The following is a 19,108-nucleotide window of genomic DNA, read 5'->3' as shown; positions in this document are numbered from 1 at the left end:
ATTTTAGCATTTTATGAGAAGTTACTCATTTCAAGATTAGTTCAGCTTTCCTACTGCCCCCTCAATAGTGAATATTACAATGGTAGTATAAGGTACATCATAGTTGCTCGATACTTGATACCAGTTGATCGAGATGGTCGGATCCATTGTCCATTACTTCTGACAGGGCACGACAGACACCTTTTAAGCGCCGCATCTTCATCTCTTGCTCAATTTGACTCGACTTCAGAGCAGCAACGTCAATGACTTTCTTTGGAATGCGTGCGAGTCTTGCGACATTCAGGCCGTATGAGCGATGAGCAACGCCTTCGCCGACTTCATACAAGAACGTGACCTCTTCCTCGCCGTCCTCACCCTTTTCTGCTTTGAATTTCATATGAACATTCTTGACGCCATCGAGACCTTCAGCGACCCGCGCTAGGTTTTGATAATGTGTAATGAAAAGCGTTAGGCACCGTGTCTCAGTAACAACATGCTGTAGCACGGCTTGGGCAATCGCGGCGCCGTCGTGAGTGCTAGTGCCACGACCCAACTCATCGAGGATGACAAGACTTCGGGGTCCAGCAGAGCGTAGGATACGCGCTGTCTCAGAGACCTCAACCATGAATGTAGATTCTCCAGCAAAAAGATTATCGCGAGCGCCCGTCCGTGTGTGAATAGCGTCGCAAAGGGTCAGGGACAAAGAGTCTGCCGGAACATATGAACCGACTTGTGAAAGAAGAACGATGAGTGCGAGAGCGCGGACGAAAGAGGATTTACCGCCCATGTTGGGGCCGGTAATAAGGTGTGCAAGAGGTGAGGGGTGGGCGAGGGTGGTGGAAAAGGGAATATAGCCCCCTTCAAGAGTATGCTCTGCGATAGCATGGCGGCCATTCGTGATAGAAATAGTTGGGTCGGTGGAGGATGGCAGGAAAGATGGCCGAGAATAGCCTGGTTGGGCAGCAACCTTGGAGAGAGAAAGGATGCAGTCGAGTGTTGCGAGAGCGGATACTGCATCGCGAAGGGGTTGATAGTCTGATGCGATGGAAGCGAGCAGATCTTTGAAAGCTTTATCACATGCTGCAGCCAGAGCCTCGCGATGCTGGTCGCGTTCGGTAATGAAACGGAGAACTTCAGGGGTATGGAAACGCGAGACCTTCTTTGTACCAGAGATCTTGGCCCACGAAGCAGGAACATGTTTGATGTCGGCATTAGGAACCTCGATGAGATATTCAATGCCAGCAACCGTAACGTAGTCAACTGTCTTCTTCTTGATCTTCTCGGCGGCAACAGTGCGATGGCCATCTAGTTCGTGTTCAACGTGAGCAATACCTAGCTGATGGTCTTGCATATCCTCCGTCTGAAACTCATCGCGAAAGAAGCCGTACTTGTCATCCTTGCGTGCAGCGACTAGGTTGATGCGCTCGAGGTAGGATACGACAGTGTCAAGGATTTGTGGCAGGGCACAGATAGCGTCGCCGAGAAGAGGGGACTTGAAGGGGACATCGGATGGGCCTTTGACCGCCGAGTAATAGCTCGCCACCCTTTGTAAAGCTTGTAGAACAGAGAGGAGTTCAGGGCGAGTGCATTTGCCATAATAAATGCGAATCAAACTGCGTTCAAGGTCGGTCCTGGTGTTTGCCAAAAGAGACTCAAGTTGGGACACGGGAGTAGTTGATTGCTTGTCGAGAAGCTCTTCAACAGCGTTGAGACGAGCCTCAAGAAGTTCCTGGTCAAGTAATGGACGTCCTACCCATTTGCGAAGCAGGCGGTGGCCTGGACGAGTGAGAGTTTTGTCGAGAGCCCAGAACAGACTGCCTTTTTCGGCATGGTCCGTAGAGTTCCGGTAGACTTCGAGACTCTCGAGTGTAGTACCATTGATGAGCATATGTGACCTGGTGCTAAAGCTCTGGAAATATTTGGTCAGGTCAAAAATGTGTTCAAGGCCGTACTCTTGGAGGTGATTGATCATGGCCGAGAGACAGATAGTAACAGGCTCAGGCAGCTTCAAGACCTTGTCGAGAAGAGCGGCAGCAGTCTCGTCTTGTACATTATCTTTGAGCTTGTCGGCATAGAATTGAGTGACATGAGAGTAAGCTTCGGCTGCCATGGTCTTACCCTTGGGTATGCGCTCGACTCGACTCCGGTCGCCGAAGACATTGGTACTGCTGCCTGATAGATGTTGCACAAGTTTGTCGGTGCCCTTGGTCAGATCCCCCACGATCAAGAATTCGCAAGGGGAAATGTGTAATAGCCGAGTCTCGATCTCGCTCCGCATAAATCCGTCCTCAAAATGATCGTATATGATGTCTCCGGTGGCAGGTTGCACAGCAATTATGCCAACATCGACCTTCTCATCAGTACCCGACCCCTTAGCTTTTGACTCTGTGATGCACAACAAGTAACCGCCAGAAGGCGCTCCAGAGCCACCGCTTTGATCTAGTTCGCCGTTCTCATCGATGTATGTCCCTTTGGTGTATAAGTTGGTAAGTTTGCGGACGAAGGGCGTATTGCGATTATCACCAGCCTTCTTCAGTGCGGCGGTCTCAATCTGACGAACGACACCAACCTTGTGTCCAGCAGCTACTAGACGCTTTGCATGCACAGGAAGACGATGAACTGGAATACTTGCCGAAGCAAAGCGATCGATATGCGCTTCCGAAGGGTCTGCGCAAGGTTAGAAACCCATTCTGTCTATATTTTAGATCAACAAGACTTACGCTCATCATAACGCATTTTACCGGGAATGCAGACGATGCTCAATTCTTTGGCTGCAATGCGTGCATCTTCACCGAAGAACCGAAACTTGTAGCCAACTTCGACAATGAGAACAGTGTCCATGTGCTTTCTTTTGATCTCAAGGAACTGAAGCTCCATGGGGGTAAGTTTGCCTGTTTTGGATCCCTTCTTCTTTGTCTTTGCTGGCGCTGGCGCCTCCTCTTCAGCTCCATCGGCATCAGCATCAGCATCTTCTTCTTCACCCACCGGCGCTGCTTCCTGAATATTGCGACGCCATGCTAGTGCGTCTGGGTGGCCGAGTTTCTTGACAAATTTCCGGTGTAGTTCTTGGTTCAGTCGCCTCTCTTCTGCATCCTCATTATCGTTTTGGGTCGATGTAGCATTCACGTCGCCATCCTGGGTATTCTGTACGCTCGATCCGGCATATCGATATCGTTCCGTACGTGCTCCCACGTTTCCTTGTTCGTCGGCTTTTGATTTAGAGAAGAAAGTGCTGGTTTCCGAGTCCTTAGCAGCGTTTTCGGCTCTGACTTTCTTCAATGCCTTTTCTGGCTCCTCGTTTTCCTTTTCTGTGTCTTCTATTGCTCGTTTTCGAGATGGCGACTCGGCATCGTTGCTGGGTGATTGTGATTTGGCTGCTTGTGCGCGGCTCTGCTTTTCGAAGATTGCGGCTAGCCCGTTGACTGTCTTTGGTGCGAAGAAGGATGTAAGAGATTGCTGCTTCTTCTTCTCGGTTGATTTTGGAGTGGGAGCCATAGTGCGAGTTGGGCCCAACGAATGTTGATGGAGATCTCAGTAGCCAAGAATACTCACTCTTGATAATCCTTAGTTTGGGGCCATTGAAATTAGAGGTGGTGACGTTGGAGAAACGCGTCTTGGTTGACGTAGACGCGTTGAGTGGCTGATAGACAGACCCACTTAAATTTGGTCCCTAGGTGTACCTACTGCCGTCATTGAATTTGAGATTCTGACAACCTTGTTATACGATGATACTGTACTTGCTCTAAGTTTCGATGCAATAATGGCTTAGGGATGAAGTCATGTAAGAAGCATGTTCATGGATGGTTTAAAGATGAAAGCTCACCGATAGGTCCTCGATAGTGTTGCTATCGTGACACTGGAAATGGCTTTTGAAAAGCTACTATACCTTTGCACCTATGGATAATCTATTGTCAGTCAAACTACCTCTCCAATCCCTACCAGGTACTGTATAGGTAGGTAGGTATGATTGATCGTATCGCCCATCTACCACATACGTACTGCGTATCCATCTCGGCTACCAAAGCCAACAGGACAGGGGGCATTGATTTATTAGTGAATTCTGTTTACTTGCTGTCACAGAATTCCATGCTATATCTCCTGAAGATAAAGCTTTTTAGTGGTGGCATCTATGTCTTGGCTTCAGTGATGGGCGCTTGCATCGAGGCTATGGTGCTACCCATGATGAGATCTGGAGCTCTCATGATCCATGATTTTATCCCGAAAGCCCCACTCTCCCCGTTGTTCAGTGGCTCCCAACCCTGAAAGGGACCTCCCGAGGCCCGTTTTTGATGGCTTCCAAGCTTTAGCTCAAGCTCATGGGCGCTTACAGGTCTTGCAAAAGAGCCAATCAGAGTCTATATGTCGTATCGGTGTCCCTAAGTACAGGTTCAGGTCCAGGTCTTTCTTTATTTCGATCCATTATCGAGGTAGAGTGACGAATCTCGATGCCCCTGAAGCGATTTAATAATTTCATTCGTTTTGGTCGAGCTCAGCGGTTAAATGGTCTCTCCTGAATGGAAGCATGAAAGCTGCTGTGGTATGGAATGGGAGCCATGATAACAGAATACCTATCTCGAACGCCAGTTTATACCTTGGATCAAGTATATTCGTAATATCGACTTTCATGTCAAGCCTGTAATCCTTTTCGTTTTCCTTAAGATACTGTTTCAAATTACGATTTTAGTGACTCTTGATGTTTGGTCTCATGAATGCCACGCTGCTAGGTCGGTAGGTACCTAACCAAACAAGCTGTCGCCTATGGGTATGGATATGTGATGATTGGGAGGCGGAAGTCACGGCGCTTCAGCAGGAGATAGACCCAGACCCTCTTACATAGGTAGGTACCTAGGTAGGCACAGTCTTGGCCCTCCTTACACTCCCCTCTCCCCCCTCTCCTTTTGCCTTGAGTTTTTACATATTTTCCTCTTTCTCATAGCGTTTCGTGACCTTGTTTCTTTCTAGGCCATTTATCATCTTGTTCCTGACGCGGCCGTTTCTGCGACCTACTGGAGCCCCTCAGGAACAGGCAAGGTGCAAGCCAGCCCACGTCACTTCAGCCGCCGCAGCCCAAAACCCCGCTCAACCAGCAAGACAAGATAGCCCAGGCCTGACCTCAGACGAAGCCAGTTCTTCACATAAGCTGGTTATACGTCTTGCTTAAGAAGAGGCCCGAAACTCCGACCTCAACTCATCTTTGTCCTGAAGGGCCTTACAGCGTCTGTCTTGTCCAGTCCAAGCGCTTGACCCCGCCATCGTTGGACAGCTTCCACATTGCATATTGTCGCATATCTTGCGTCCACCTCTATCGCCTGTTGCAAGCGCCAAAACAACTCAAAATGGAGCGTAGCCGTGGCGTTCCAGACGAGGAGATGTTCCTCAATAAGCCTGCTCCCGAAGACTGCGACAGCCCGACCGTTGAACCTCTGCGCATCTTCAAGCCGCAGAGCCCTCAACCCGCCAAGGACGGTAGATCGTCCGCCTTCAGATATCCGGCGCCCCCATCGTCTACTTCTCCTGCTTCCAAGCATTCGTTTCCTTTGCCTCCTGGCGCCTCCAGCTCTGCGGCACCATTGCCGTTCCCCGACGACGACGACGTCCGCAAACCCACTCCCGCGAAGCCATTCGGCTCTGCCTACAATGATACTGGTCCCAGATTAGAAACAAGCCCTCCTGGGAAGAAGCCTGGTCTCGCAGAACGGAGAGGAGCTGCCCCAAAGCCCATCAGCTCCCCTACAAGTCCTGACGGAGATCACGACCTATTCCAACGCCCCTTGGCTGATAACCACCGGCCAGGCTCATCTAATGCGAATCCTCATAATTATCAAAAAACATACTACCCGCCACCAGGTGCTGCATCTAGCTCCTCGAGTAATGTACCTACAAATCTCGCCTCTACCCAGCAACATAAGATGGCCGACCAGGGCGTAAATCGCTTTGCTTCAACTGCTTCGACATCTACAACTCGTGCTAGCCGTGGCTCTCCTCCACCTCCCGAGACCCCAATCGTGGAGCCTGGACAAGCACCGGCCGATGCTATTGAGGCCCGCTATGCAGCATCCGGTATCTCTGGCACCGCTACACTCAACAGCCTGGGCGCACCTAGCGCTGCTGCTTCACAAAGACTTGCGCAATACGGGAACCAACCGCCCCCTCAACGACCTTGGACGCCGACTGAAACTCCTGACCAGGCACCATCAGGTCCACCTACCGTGTACCAGGGTATGAATGCTATTTCAAGTCCAGCTCAGACGCAGCAATCGTTCAGCCCCCCTCCCCAGCCCGAGCAGCAACAACAACAGCAAAAACCACAAGGACAGGGACAGGGACAAGGACAAGGCCAAGCGCAAGTCAGTGTGTTGGAACAAGACTTCCAGCGGATGAACACCAACTCTCCGCCTCCTGCTTACTCAAGCCTCAATCCCGGTGGCAACTCATCCTATCCCAATGAAAAACAAAGACCTCAGCAAGCTGGATCAAGCTCTTCTTCTGCACAACCTCATCAGCAGGCGGCGGCATCGACACCCCCTACGAAAACCACCGTTGTTGCAGCGGGCTCGACTGCAACGGGTGGTCTTGCATCTCCCGCTTTGCAACATCCAGGCCATCCCGCATTTGCTAATGACCCCCACCCTGCGTTCGCCAACGAATCTCATCCTGAGCAGAATGGACAGAGCTCTCAGCAAGTTGTTGCTCCCGCCCAGAGCTTCGAGACTCAGAACCCAGCCTCCCCTCCGCCCTTGCCTGAGGGATGGATTGCTCACCTGGACCAGAATTCGGGACAGTACTACTATATCCACTTGGCTAGTCAGGCAACACAATGGGAGTTCCCTAAGGGTCCCAATCCCATATCGCACGAACCAGCCCCTCTCTCACCAACAGCCTCAACGTATGGGAACCCTTTGGCTTCACCCATGTTCGGCAAGCAGTCTATAGCCTCGCCCATGTTTCCACCGCATACCCCTGGCTATGCCGAGAGTATCATGAGCGTGGCTGCTTCGGCGACACCTACGGCAGCGGGATTTACAGGACCGCCACCAAGCGCTGGTGTGGATATGTACAGAATTCAACCCACAAACGGCGTCTACTTCGGCCCTTATCTGCGATACGTCAACATGGACATCGAGAAAGGTCTCTGGCTTGGTAGTATCCTGATCGTGACAGACGCTCCTCAACCGCCTACAATTCATATCCATCTGAGCCATGATCTAGCACCGAACCCTCGCCAAGCCGAACCTCGACCTATTGCTACACACCAGAGGTGGAAGTTCTACAAATATGACCTAGAGCTGCCTATGTCGGAAGCTGGTACCGAACGCTGGACGTACGCAGTCACTTCGCATCTTGGTTGTACCAGATATGAGTTCGTTGTTGCTGGGCGGCAAGAGACTAGCTGGCGCTTTATTGCACACTCTGGTAACGACTTCGCAGCGGGAACCTCGCAAAATGAGCGTGCCAAGCTTGGTGGAGTCGGCTTCATGTGGAAGGATGTTCTTCAGAAGAACGTTGACTGCGGTGGTTTCCACGTTCAATTGGGTTTGGGAGATCAGATCTATGGTGACCGCTTGTGGAAAGAAGTTCCACTCCTCAAGCAGTGGCTTGCGATGAGCGGACGCGACAACAAGAAAAACGTTCAGTGGACAGCGCGGCACGAGGAAGATGTTGCGCATGCTTATTTCCATTACTACACGAGTCACTTCGACCAGCCGTTCCTTAGAGAGGCCTTTGCTCAGATCCCCCACGTCCTGCAGATTGACGACCATGACATGTGAGTAATCTTCACGATGTTAAAATATCAACATTCACTGACAGACAACAGCTTTGATGGGTACGGTTCATACCCGGACTATATGCAGTCCTCGCCTATGTTCAAGAACATTGGTAGAATCGCGACTGATATGTACCTTCTGTTCCAACATCACACGACTGTCGAGATGCTACGCAATGTCAGCACTGACCATGATATCTTTACCATCACCGGCACCGGCTGGCATTTTGTCAAGTACTTGGGCCCGGCCGTGGTAGTTGTGGGCCCCGATTGCCGATCTGAACGCACCCAAGCTCGAGTGATGGCAGGTCCGACATATCAAGGAATCTTCCCTAAAGTTGCTACACTGCCTCCTAGTGTGCAGCACTGCATATGGATGGTCTCGGTGCCGCTTGTATACCCTCGATTGGATACCGTGGAAAGTCTCGCTAACACCATGGCTGCTGGAAAGAAGGCTGTCAATACCACTTACAATATATTGGGCAAAGTCACAAGCTCGGTTGCAGGTGTGGTTGGAGGGAAGGATGTAGTGGCACAGGGGTTCTCACAAGTCAAGAAGGCAGTGGGAAAGACTGGTCTTATGGGCAACGTCCTAAACCAGTTCGGTGAACTTGATATTCAGGAAGTTCTCAAGGATATGTGGACTCATGATACCAAGGATCTCGAGAGAACATATTTGATTCGAACCCTCCAGGGCATAGCGCAACAGAAGGGAATCCGAATGACATTCCTTTCTGGAGGTATGTTGAAAAGACTTTGCTCATGACAGTCACTTAACTGACACCATAACAGACGTTAATGCCTCAGGTGCTGGTCTTGTTCACGACCCGACGCATCCCGGCGACCACAAGACGATGTATCAGATCATCTCATCACCTATCGTGGCGGCGCCCCAGAGTAATTATGTTCTCAAGATGCTCCACAATCAGAAGACACTATACGTGCCTCAGAACGGCAAGAAATCGACTCACGAAGTATCTGACACAAAAGAAGACATGATGGAGATCTTTCACTCCGATGCCAGCGGTGCTGCGCGAGAACTCAAGAAGCTCATGGGTCGCCGTAACTACGTTGCATTCGTCTCATATGACCAAGACGCCGCCGCGGCTGTGCCCCAGACGCCTTTCAGCCCTAATCCAAGCCTCAATGGCTCACAGCAGGGTTTGTCCAAGGTCAGCTTGGCTGTCGACTTTGTTGTGCAAGGCGACGGCGCGTTCACAGCACCTACAAAATACGGCCCTGTTATCATCCCTCATTTGGAATATGGTCGATGAAGCAGTTAACAAATATGAAACTTGCATACGGCCAACGGGCAGTTCTACAACGGCATCTGTTCCTTATCTGCTTTTGCACATATAACATTTCTACGATATCATGCAGATCTATACATCGGAGATACCTTTTTGATTATGATTTATTTTGACAAATTTTAGCCTTATCAATAACAATGCGCATTTCCAACATCGAGAGTGATTAAATTTGGGTCAAAATTACTTCTTTCTTGGTCTCGTTTCTATTGCAAGTGCGTATACGCTTTTGATTGTCGCCCCAAACGCCTGATTATGTGCTCAGAGATCAAAGAGCTCCTTGAGGATACGCATGGTGTCCTCGGGTCCGGTAACGGAATGACCAATAGTTCTGGAGTCGGTGTAGATTTCGTAATCGTTGCCGCCCTCGAAGGTCTTGTCACCAAAGAAGTGGATGTTCTTGTAGGCAATGCCATCGGGCCTCTTAGCCTCGTTCTCGAGGTGCTTGAGGCAGTAGGTCTTGTCCCAGCCAATGGGGAACACATCGAAGGAAATCTGCCCGCCAATGGAGAAGCTATCAGATAGTAGTCAGTCATTAAAGGTACTTTTAGTGGACAGGGGTAATGTAACTTACGTGAGGCCGAGATGGCCAAATCGCTCCTTAAGGACAGCAACAAACTTCTCACGGACCTTGGCATCCTTGTCATACTTCTCAAAGTCGTTTCGTTCCTGTGTGCTGGCGTTACGGCCGACGGGGCTGATGTTGATCATGCCATTGCGGAACTCGATAAAAGTACCGCGCTTGACAGGAATGTCGAGATCAGCGATGTAGTGGAGAACGAAGTTGGCAAGTTCCTTGTACTGCTCCTCTCCGATGAACTTGATGAAGGAGTTTGAGTCGAGGGGCTCACCGAGCTTGAAAGCAGTGAGACCGTTCTCGGAGAAGCAGAAGTCGAAGAGGGCGGTGACAGGCTGGCCAGCGGGCTTGCCCAGCTGCTCCTGCTGCTTGGCGAAGTCGGAGCCGCCAACAAAACCGACAGCACACTTTGATCGGAGCTTCTGTAGGATGGAAAGAATCTCGGGGGAGGCGTCCTTGAAGAATTGTTAGCGGTTCGTAAGAATGTCAGGGGACGAGTAAGCTTCAGCGTACCAGACGCGCGGGGGTGAGAGTGCCATCAACGTCAAAGAGGCAGATGGTGTCCTTGAGAGGACGATCCTGAAGAGGCGAGTATGAAGGGGGCGCGAGAGACATTGTGAAGGTTGCGGTATAAGATGGTTGTTGAGAGAGGAAGAGGAAGAGGAACTGGGGCCACGATAATATAAAGTAGCTAGGAGAGTTGCTGGTGTTGAGGAGGGGACCAAGACCAACAGGAGGGGGTGGGGCAGGACCTCAAGATGCATGGCCGGTAACTTATAGATGCGGGGCACTCAGGTACAGCACGGGCAGTTACTAAGAACTTGAGAAAGGGTAGATAGTACCTTTCGGATTTTAACTTCATTACTTAGAATAACATCCATATCCGCCTGGCTGAATTGATAATATTTCTCTATGGAGAGACGAGTTACGCTCATCGACTCTAACTTGTTCAAGTTAATTCATAACAAACATGCCAATCTGTCATGTTCTGTTTCATTGCGACCACCTACCTACTACCTACCTATACTTGGACCACGTTTATACCGCTAAAGATTCTAGGGTACATCTGTCAACAAATGTCTTAGGACGATGAGGTCCTTGAGCGTGGATGGAAGGAAGCTTATAAAGGTCGTATCACAATGTCAGTTCGGATCATCACTACGGCAATCTCAACAAATGAGCAAGTGCAATTATCTTCACATATCATATTGAACACCAAATTTCAGACTTGGTATCTTAGTACCTATCACAAGATCAGATCTTCACAAGCGAAATCTACAGTGGCGCCTCACTTCAAAGGTTTACTAGTGGGCCCCTTGTCTAGGAACCGTCCGCCGAGTCTGACCGCCAAATCCAATGGATACCCTAGGTGGGTAACAGAAGAAATGTCCTCTAAGGTTTAGGCTACTAAAATAAAGTAGCCTAGATACTGATTTAGATCGGCATAAAATGACTAAACTATTTCGTCCCTCATGTTTATGACGGTCAATTCTTCTGACACCCTGCGGATACCTAAGTACCTACCTAGGTAGGGAGGTACAGTAGTTCACTGTATGGCGGGGTCAATCCAGGTGAGCTCGGTGAGTGGATATCACCTAGGATTAGGAATCTGGGTCATAGAGAACATCGAACTAAAGAGGGCGATGAGTCTCTCTTTGGCGTTAATTATTCAGAAGGCTTAAACTACTCGCTTTAGTATTCCTGCTATTTATATACGTGGCAGTTTTGCATAAGTGCAACTGAAAGCTGGAGTAGTGCCGTCATGTATTCTAGCTCAATTGTTCAAGCATCCAATCCAATCCAATACCCGTAGTCCCACAGTCGTCTTTATGCCATTTGACCCCAAACTCCAGTGACCTCGACAACAACGTTTACGACTGTGCTCACTGCCCACAGTATAATCAGTCCCCATCCAATCTTGCGACTCAGGATCCATTTGTTCCAAGGTACAACAATCAACAGCCCTATCAAAGTCACAAGCAAGGTTATGGCTGATATCAACAGCGTTCCATTGACTTGAATGCGATATGGCTTGTATTTGATGGGGCTAGAAGGGTTTTTGTGGTGCTTCTTGTTTGCTTTCTTGATCATCATCATGGCACCCCCAATACCAATGCCGAGCAGGATGTTCAACATTGGGCCGCCAAAACAAGCAGACCTAAGCATATTGTCAGTATTCTCCTCCAAAAATATACAGCGATACTCACAAAGCCATGACGGGGTAGCCCAGTCGAGCCACCGTAATATCGGCAATCAAGTCTCCCACGCTATTGCCGGCAGCGAAAATCGTGAGACCTAACAGCGCTTCCGAAATATTCAGAATAACGCCAACAGTTTTGAGAACCCCAACAACTTCGCCTGCGATGGTCGAGATCCAAGCAATACTAATGAAGAATCCCATGAAACACAGCATATAATGATATCGTGGGGCCCGGTCTTGCGACGTGAAGACAATCAAAATCCCGAGGAGAATCAATGATCCAAGGAGAGTATAGAGAAACATCCGAATCAGAGTCTTACGGGGATTCTCCCAATCTTCCAGAGTGTTGGCCCAGAGAATCAAAACGGCAAATTGAGGACCGGTAAAGAGCTGCAGTGCCACGAGCCATCGGTTCCAGCCTGTGCAGTCATTCTTGGCACTACTCGAAGAAAGGAAATCTGAAGCAGGCTTGGTGACGATCGCTGGCGGCCCCAGCGACAGTTGGGGGGCGCCGTGATGTTCCTCTCCCGGTGCATGTGCTGACGAGGGCGGCGCACCAGACCCTGTATGACTGTTTCCACGGCTCACAAGAGTGTGTCTGCGATAGCGTTGCCATTCGGTCTCCCCTTCCGGCTCGATCGACGAATGCTCGACTGATATCGGTGGAGCCAGATGCCCAGGGCTGTGATGATCATAGGGGTCGACAATCGTTTCGAGGATGGACGATTCGCCATCTGTTGTCTCCGAATCTACCACAGGCAGAGTGACTACTAGGAGGAAAATGCTCGGAACAGATATGGCACTAACAAACTTGTCCCACGCTGTTTTCTCCTTCCAACCTTGCAATGTAGGAAACAAGGTTGCTAAAAGAATGTGAGGAGGTGGCAACACAGCATATGGCCACCACCTGACGGGACGCGATGGCACATCGATTGTGAATTGCAAGTCAGCAAATGGCGTCTCACGACTGGTTGAGCCCAGCGGTACGGTACTGGGCGACACTCCTCCTGGTGACACAAACTCGATTGGGTCATTGTGATAGTTGGGTGTGAGCAGGGCCGGCGAGTCAGTATACATCGGGAAAGGTGTGCTTGGCGAAGATCGGTCGCTACAAGAGCTGCGGCGACTAGGAATTTGCAGGTGAAGTTCAGGAGTCAGCATATGCCGTCTCGTGTCCTCAGTGGGAGCATCGTAGGTAGTTCCACTAGGACCGACAAGAGGCGCGGCCAGGTTCCCCCCGACAGTGTGTGAGGGGTTCGGGCTTGACGCTCTTGTTCCACTGGCTGGAGAACCTGGAATAGATAGATTCCTTTCACTTCTGTCGTGACCGGGGATACTCCAATCCGGGTGAGCGGCCGTTCCCACGGGCTGATCTCCTGAAGATAGGGCTCTGTTCCTTCTGGACGAGTGTCCGTCATGGCTTGAAGCCAGCTGATCGTCTGAGCGAGCCGAACCCAGAATTGTTGTCGTGGTTTGGCGTCGCCTATGGACGTGGTGATCCGAGTAACTTCTGCCCGGGATGGTCGACAATTGTAAGTTACCTTCGCGTTGCAGCTGTGCCAGAGCCGATCGGAATTCAAGTGCGCCAACAAGACTGGGTCGAATAGGGGTCATGGTATTTCTCCTAGTTCCACGGCCTCGCAATACTCGCATACTGCTGGCAACCTCGGCCGCAACCATGCGATCATGATCTTCACTTGATGTGTCGCTGTCCTCTGCCTGCAGTGTGCCCTCCACCTCGATCCTGGGTCCTGCTTCAAGAAGTGAGATATCAGGAGGAGTAGAATAAGCAGTCCTACTGGCCGAGCCAGCGTCATCTACATCATCTCGGTATGGCTCACCAGCCAACTCGTCTCCGGATTGAACCAAAGCTGTATAGACATGGCTGCGCGCCTCTCCTTCTCGACGTTGCCTGGCTTTGTGCCTCATTGAGTACCAATGCCACGTTACAACAGTAACAACATACAATGCATAGTAGCCGATCATAGCCCAGCATTCCCAGAGGTGCAAATGACCATCAGCTAGGAAGATCATGGTGAAAATGACGGCGAAAATGAAGAAGCAAATATCACGAGTGTATGTTTTTCGATCAACACGAAACTCTCTCACAAGAGCCATGGAGCCAGCAACGACACCAGTAATAAAGCTTGCAGCTCCTATCAGCTCACCAACGGCCATGCTGGCACTGTTAGAGCCCATGGCAGCGAAAGTGCTGAATACATCGGGTGATCCATTGCCGAATGCTAGGAATGTGACGCCTGCTAAGCTCTCACTGAGACCAAGAACTGTCGCGATCGTACCCAAGTTGACGCTGAAGAAGTCACTTGCAGCGATTCCAATAGTCGTGAAGAGGAGGCCAAGCCACACGACAAGGATGCTGAACGCGATAGGGCGTACACTGCCAAAAGTGCAATAGTAGAGCTCGGTATAAGGTACAAGCCCGGCGTCGTCGTCGGTACAGTACTTGCGTACAAAAGCGCATTTATCTTGAGCGTCGTGGACTTGGCTGCATTGGGGGGGTTCGGTGGAGGAGCTTCGTTTGAAAAGTTGATGAGAATCGATCGCGTGCTTGGAGACAGACTGCGCGAAGGTCGTATGCGACAAAAAGGAATATGCGGTCAAGACAGATAGAAGGAAGAGCGTGGTGTAGAAAGGGCGAGACTTGAGTCGACTACCGCGAATGAATCGTTTAGAAGCTGTATCGCGACGTTCAATGATGTCGTGGTTGGGGCGGACAAGCCCGCGAGGGGTGATATTTATCATTCTGCTGTTGGTATCTTCATGTCATGAAGCGGTTGCTGTGCATGCCATTGTCGTCGCTTGGATGCAAGAAGCGATGAGTAATACAATACGGATATATGAGGATATGTTATGATAAATGGGTTCGGTGGGGGGGATGAGAAAAGCGAGGGGAGATTTAATAAACTTGGAGCTGGTTTTGGTGCTAGATAAGAGAAACCTCGGTTTGTCGTTGCGGGTGACGTGACGTTACCTACATATGTATATTCATCCCAAGCCATGCCCATAGTCATGCCCACGTCCACGTCCACGTCCACGGCGCCGGGTCGGATTCCTTCGCGATTACCCGAGGTAGATCGAGAATCTAGGCAGATACCATATCCGGGTCTCTCTGAAGTGAACCAGAATCTGGTTTCAAGACTTTTTAGCGTCTATTTTTGTCGCAAGCTCTAGGTGATGGTGAGGAAGAGAACTTAAGGCGAAGGGAGGCCGCCTGCTGTCCAATACAGATCGGTACAGTACTTGCCACACTCTATGTGTGAGTGTGGCTCGCATCAAGAGATGGGCATGAGCATACAAAACGCATCTGATCCAGCTCAGTGTTGGCAGTGACACTCTAGACTGACCTAAGTGCTAAGCTTGTTTCCTTCCCCGTTGTCCGTTAATCACCTGCTACTCTCGTGCAGGGACCGATGGCCTATCCTGAGCCGTATAAGCTGCCTAGCTGTGCAACGTTCTGTTTCTAGCTTGTTTCTCGTTTCCAACGTGCCTGCCTTAGATGCCGCCACGAGGGGTTTCGTACTTACATACTGCATAAACAGGGGTGATTAGCTCTTAATGCCTTGGCAGCTTCCGTGTTTTCATCTGCTATCCTCCGTTTAAGACGGAAGGCACTTTCCGCTTATTAACGTCAAGACCACCACCAGAATGTTGTTAGAGATAGGTAGGCTAGTAAGTAAGTCTCCGTATTTAGCCTAGTTCGGTATTTGCAGGTTGCTGCCATTATTACCCAAGCCACAGGAGATTGAAGCCTCAGGTGTCAAAACATGGCTGGAACTCTAGGTACCCCACAACCTAAGTGCCCGCTTGTACCGTCAGTCCGTACCGGCCTAACAATTCGCATTTATTTTGTTTACTTTGGCAAGGGGGGTCCCGCAACACGACGACGACGACGACGCGACAGGCCTCGTCCAACTCCGCCCTCTTTAACTTAACAGCCCACACAAACCATATCCAAAATGCCTCGCGTTGCTCAGGTTCCCCGATCGGGGAGTGTTAGGGCAAACACAGGCTCCGGTACAGCATCTTCATACATTACGCACTCACCGATTAAGTGAGTACCAGCAAGCCGAACGACCGGTTACCAACATGAAGTGCTAATGCAGCTACCCAGAATCCCACTCAACGACGATGTGTCAGAAAAAGGTCAACGTATGAGCTCTAGGAGGGCTCTTCACGAGAGACAATTCAACGAAATCAAGAAAGCCGCAACCCCTCGTAAGGGCAGCGTCCGCCTCGAAGACATGGAAAACGACCCGCAAACTCCCCGCGCTGGCCGCGCCAGCAACATCGAAGATGACGAAGGATTTGTGGTTGGCGGCTCTGCAGTCACGCCTATGAAGCGAGTCCCTCTTCTAGCCAACTTCGAGGAATGGATGAAGATGGCCACCGATAATAAGATCAATGCAACCAACTCATGGAACTTCGCCCTGATCGACTATTTTCACGACATGTCACTCCTCAAGGAGGGCGACGGTGTCAATTTTCAGAAGGCTAGCTGTACCCTAGATGGGTGCGTCAAGATCTATACCAACCGAGTCGACAGTGTCGCAACCGAGACAGGCAAGCTTCTGAGTGGACTTGCCGATAGCAACAATGCCAAGAAGAAGGACAAGGACGGTGAAGATGCCGACGAGAGCGACGAAGAAGAGTTAGATGAGGATGGAAATGTTAAGAAGAAACCCAAAAAGAAGGTATGTACTGTAACATTCTTCAAAAAGTTCAAGCTAATGTTTTCAAGACCCAGCGTTCGTCAGAAGCGACGCTTGCACCTTCGTTCAATTCACTTCAATTGAAAAAGTTCGAGTTAGAATTCGCTGTTGACCCTCTGTTCAAGAAAGCTTCTGCCGATTTCGATGAGGGTGGCGCCAAGGGACTCCTTCTGAACCACCTTATGATTGATTCACAAGGACGTATTGTATTCGACAGCAGCGACGACACTGGTGACGCCACCACTCTTGGGAAGAAAAAGACTGATGAAGAGGGCGAAGAAGAAGAGGACGATGTCGAGGAAGAGGACGCAGAAGACGACCAGCTGGAAGAAGAGGAGGAAGCTGATGATGTTGAAATTGACCTGGGTGCTCTTGGTGCCAAGTTCATTCCCGACTTGTATCGACTTGATGAGCTCGACGTCTGCCCATCTCTGAAAATGTTTGACCTCGGTGACCCTTCCGGTTCCATGGATATTCCTTTCTTGAAGGCGCCCGAGGACTGGAGGCAAGACCAAGACAAGGAGAAGACACCGGGGGCATTGGGTGATATTTCTGGTCTTGTTATCGATGGCGATGCACCGGCAGGATTCGATGATGACGACCTTGGCCTCGGAACTTTTGATGCTGTCGAAGACGTTGCTTTTGGTGAAGGTGGCGAGGCTTGGGCCCGAGAAGCCGCTCTTGAGCCACAGATGCGAGTATACGATGCTGGCTTTGGCGAGGAGGGTGGTGATGGAGACGAAATTGATGGCAACGGGGAGTACGTTGTTTCCATGAGCAGCGCTCAACAAGCAGATAAAATGCACGAAGATATTCTCGGCTTTTTCGACCAGGCCTTGCAGAAGAATTGGACAAGCGCAGAGCACTGGAGAATCAGAAAAATCAAGGATGTCAACAAGCCTACAACGGAAACAAAAAAACGCAAAGAAAAAGAGCCATTCGAAATCGACTTCAACGCTCCTCTTGATTCGCACACATCAGATCTCATCTACACGCAGGCTACAAACAACACGGCCATCAGCATGCCCAAAAAGGATTGGAAGTCAAAGTCACGCAATCTTCTCCCCGATGACAAGCATTTCAACTCCAAATCTTTGCTGAACCTTTTCCTCAAGCCAAAGGCACGAATGAGCAAACGACGCACAGGATTCAACTCTAGGGCAGGAGGTGGCTTCGGCAATATTGGTACAGATAACCAACCTGAGGGAGAAATGGACGAAGCGTTCTGGGCAAAGCAGAAGGCGCCGCAGAACACTGATGAGACTGCACTGCCTGAGGGTGACTACGATGCCAACTTCTTCCAAGACGATGGCATGCCCTTCCCTGGTGGCGGCGACTTGGATGACGATGACGACCTGGAGTTTGCTGATGCACGGGAGCATTTCTCCCCGGGTGTCGACGGCCAAGGCGGGCTGACAGAAGGCGGTGGTCTTACAGATCTTCTCAATGGCGAGACAGTCACGAATACTGGAGCCTTCGGAACGACTTTGGTTACCCAGACCAGGCGTGTACGACCGGAGTATGTGCAGTACGCCAGAGTGGCCAAGAAGGTAGATGTACGAAGACTTAAGGAAGAACTGTGGAAGGGCATGGACAATGATATTCTCGGGGTAAGTGACATATAAGTTCGATGCCACTGATAAACAAAAGGCTAACACGCGATTCCAGAAACAACCCGAAGCTGCAGCATCGCCTGACAACCTCAAACAGGAAGATGAACCGCTTAAATTCACAGAAGTCATGAACAACTTGCAAACTGTGTATCCCAAGCCGGTTATGGATGATATTTCAACATCATTCTGTTTCATTTGTCTTCTTCATCTAGCCAACGAGAAAGGCCTCGTGATTGAAAACACGCCTGGCTTGTCGGAGCTGGAGATCCGTAGGGATTGGACAGCAGAGATTACCGAGGGCGAATAGCAAGAGTGAATTGACATACTCGCTCGTGTCTGTACATTAGAGTGCAGTGTCGTTGCTTCCTTTGACGAGTCATGAGACATCTGCAGACCTCATTCGGAAGAGAAATCTAGGGAAGGCATGAAAAATGACCTGATGATATCCTGGCGTTGGGAAGGAAGTTGAGATAAGCAAACATTTAGAGTAATTGTTTATATGAAAGATACGATGCAATGAACAATTGGTTATATTTCGAAGTTACTCATCTGTGTACACCGTTCAGACTCTAGTAAAATGCTGATTGGCATTTTTCTTCTTCTTTCGCCTATCTAATCTATACGTAGTCATCGTTGGTGAGATGGGGGAAAACAAGTTTAGATCTGCAGATCTGGCCCTGTGGCTTGCTTTGGTTAATGTTCGTTGGTAGCTTAGTTGGTGTCAAGTTTTCGAGCTGCGACAGCAATGGCTTTGAGATACCTAGGTAGGACTGATACTTCAACGTACCTCGATCGTCTTTCAATGTGAAAATTGGTATCGGATGCTATCGGCAATGGATCACTAATACACTGTCAAAGTTTTTCGTCGCGATGTTGCAAGCATGCATCGTCACTTGCTTCTTGTACCTAGGTAAGGTAGGTAGGTACCTAGTAGGTA

At 50.0% G+C, this 19,108-nt stretch overlaps 5 protein-coding genes across 5 annotated transcripts; 2 read left to right on the top strand and 3 right to left on the bottom strand.

Annotated features, from left to right (window-relative positions):
• Positions 1-97: 97 nt before the first annotated feature.
• Positions 98-3,474, bottom strand: FIESC28_05489 (uncharacterized protein; the record flags this gene model as incomplete). Its single annotated transcript, XM_031159634.1, has 2 exons — positions 98-2,646; positions 2,700-3,474. The coding sequence occupies 2 exons, from the start codon at positions 3,472-3,474 to the stop codon at positions 98-100; spliced, it is 3,324 nt and encodes a 1,107-aa protein (XP_031016276.1).
• A 1,841-nt stretch (positions 3,475-5,315) lies between these two features.
• FIESC28_05488 (uncharacterized protein) lies at positions 5,316-9,018 on the top strand (the record flags this gene model as incomplete). The annotated part of the gene is made up of 3 exons (XM_031159633.1): positions 5,316-7,744; positions 7,796-8,484; positions 8,537-9,018. The coding sequence occupies 3 exons, from the start codon at positions 5,316-5,318 to the stop codon at positions 9,016-9,018; spliced, it is 3,600 nt and encodes a 1,199-aa protein (XP_031016275.1).
• A 294-nt stretch (positions 9,019-9,312) lies between these two features.
• FIESC28_05487 (uncharacterized protein) lies at positions 9,313-10,243 on the bottom strand (the record flags this gene model as incomplete). The annotated part of the gene is made up of 3 exons (XM_031159632.1): positions 9,313-9,565; positions 9,626-10,083; positions 10,142-10,243. The coding sequence occupies 3 exons, from the start codon at positions 10,241-10,243 to the stop codon at positions 9,313-9,315; spliced, it is 813 nt and encodes a 270-aa protein (XP_031016274.1).
• Positions 10,244-11,455: 1,212 nt separating this feature from the next.
• FIESC28_05486 (uncharacterized protein) lies at positions 11,456-14,591 on the bottom strand (the record flags this gene model as incomplete). Its single annotated transcript, XM_031159631.1, has 2 exons — positions 11,456-11,786; positions 11,836-14,591. The coding sequence occupies 2 exons, from the start codon at positions 14,589-14,591 to the stop codon at positions 11,456-11,458; spliced, it is 3,087 nt and encodes a 1,028-aa protein (XP_031016273.1).
• A 1,214-nt stretch (positions 14,592-15,805) lies between these two features.
• FIESC28_05485 (uncharacterized protein) lies at positions 15,806-18,478 on the top strand (the record flags this gene model as incomplete). The annotated part of the gene is made up of 4 exons (XM_031159630.1): positions 15,806-15,900; positions 15,961-16,540; positions 16,588-18,168; positions 18,227-18,478. 4 exons carry the CDS (start codon positions 15,806-15,808, stop codon positions 18,476-18,478), a joined length of 2,508 nt encoding a protein of 835 aa, XP_031016272.1.
• Between the last annotated feature and the right edge of the window lie 630 nt (positions 18,479-19,108).

The sequence above is a fragment of the Fusarium coffeatum genome, assembly GCF_003316985.1.
Source record: "Fusarium coffeatum strain FIESC_28 chromosome Unknown BRIP53273_contig_118, whole genome shotgun sequence".
In the NCBI taxonomy this organism is placed as follows: Eukaryota; Fungi; Ascomycota; class Sordariomycetes; order Hypocreales; family Nectriaceae; genus Fusarium; species Fusarium coffeatum.
Note: the sequence above shows the minus strand (reverse complement) of the source record. Positions and strands in the feature narration are given on the sequence as shown.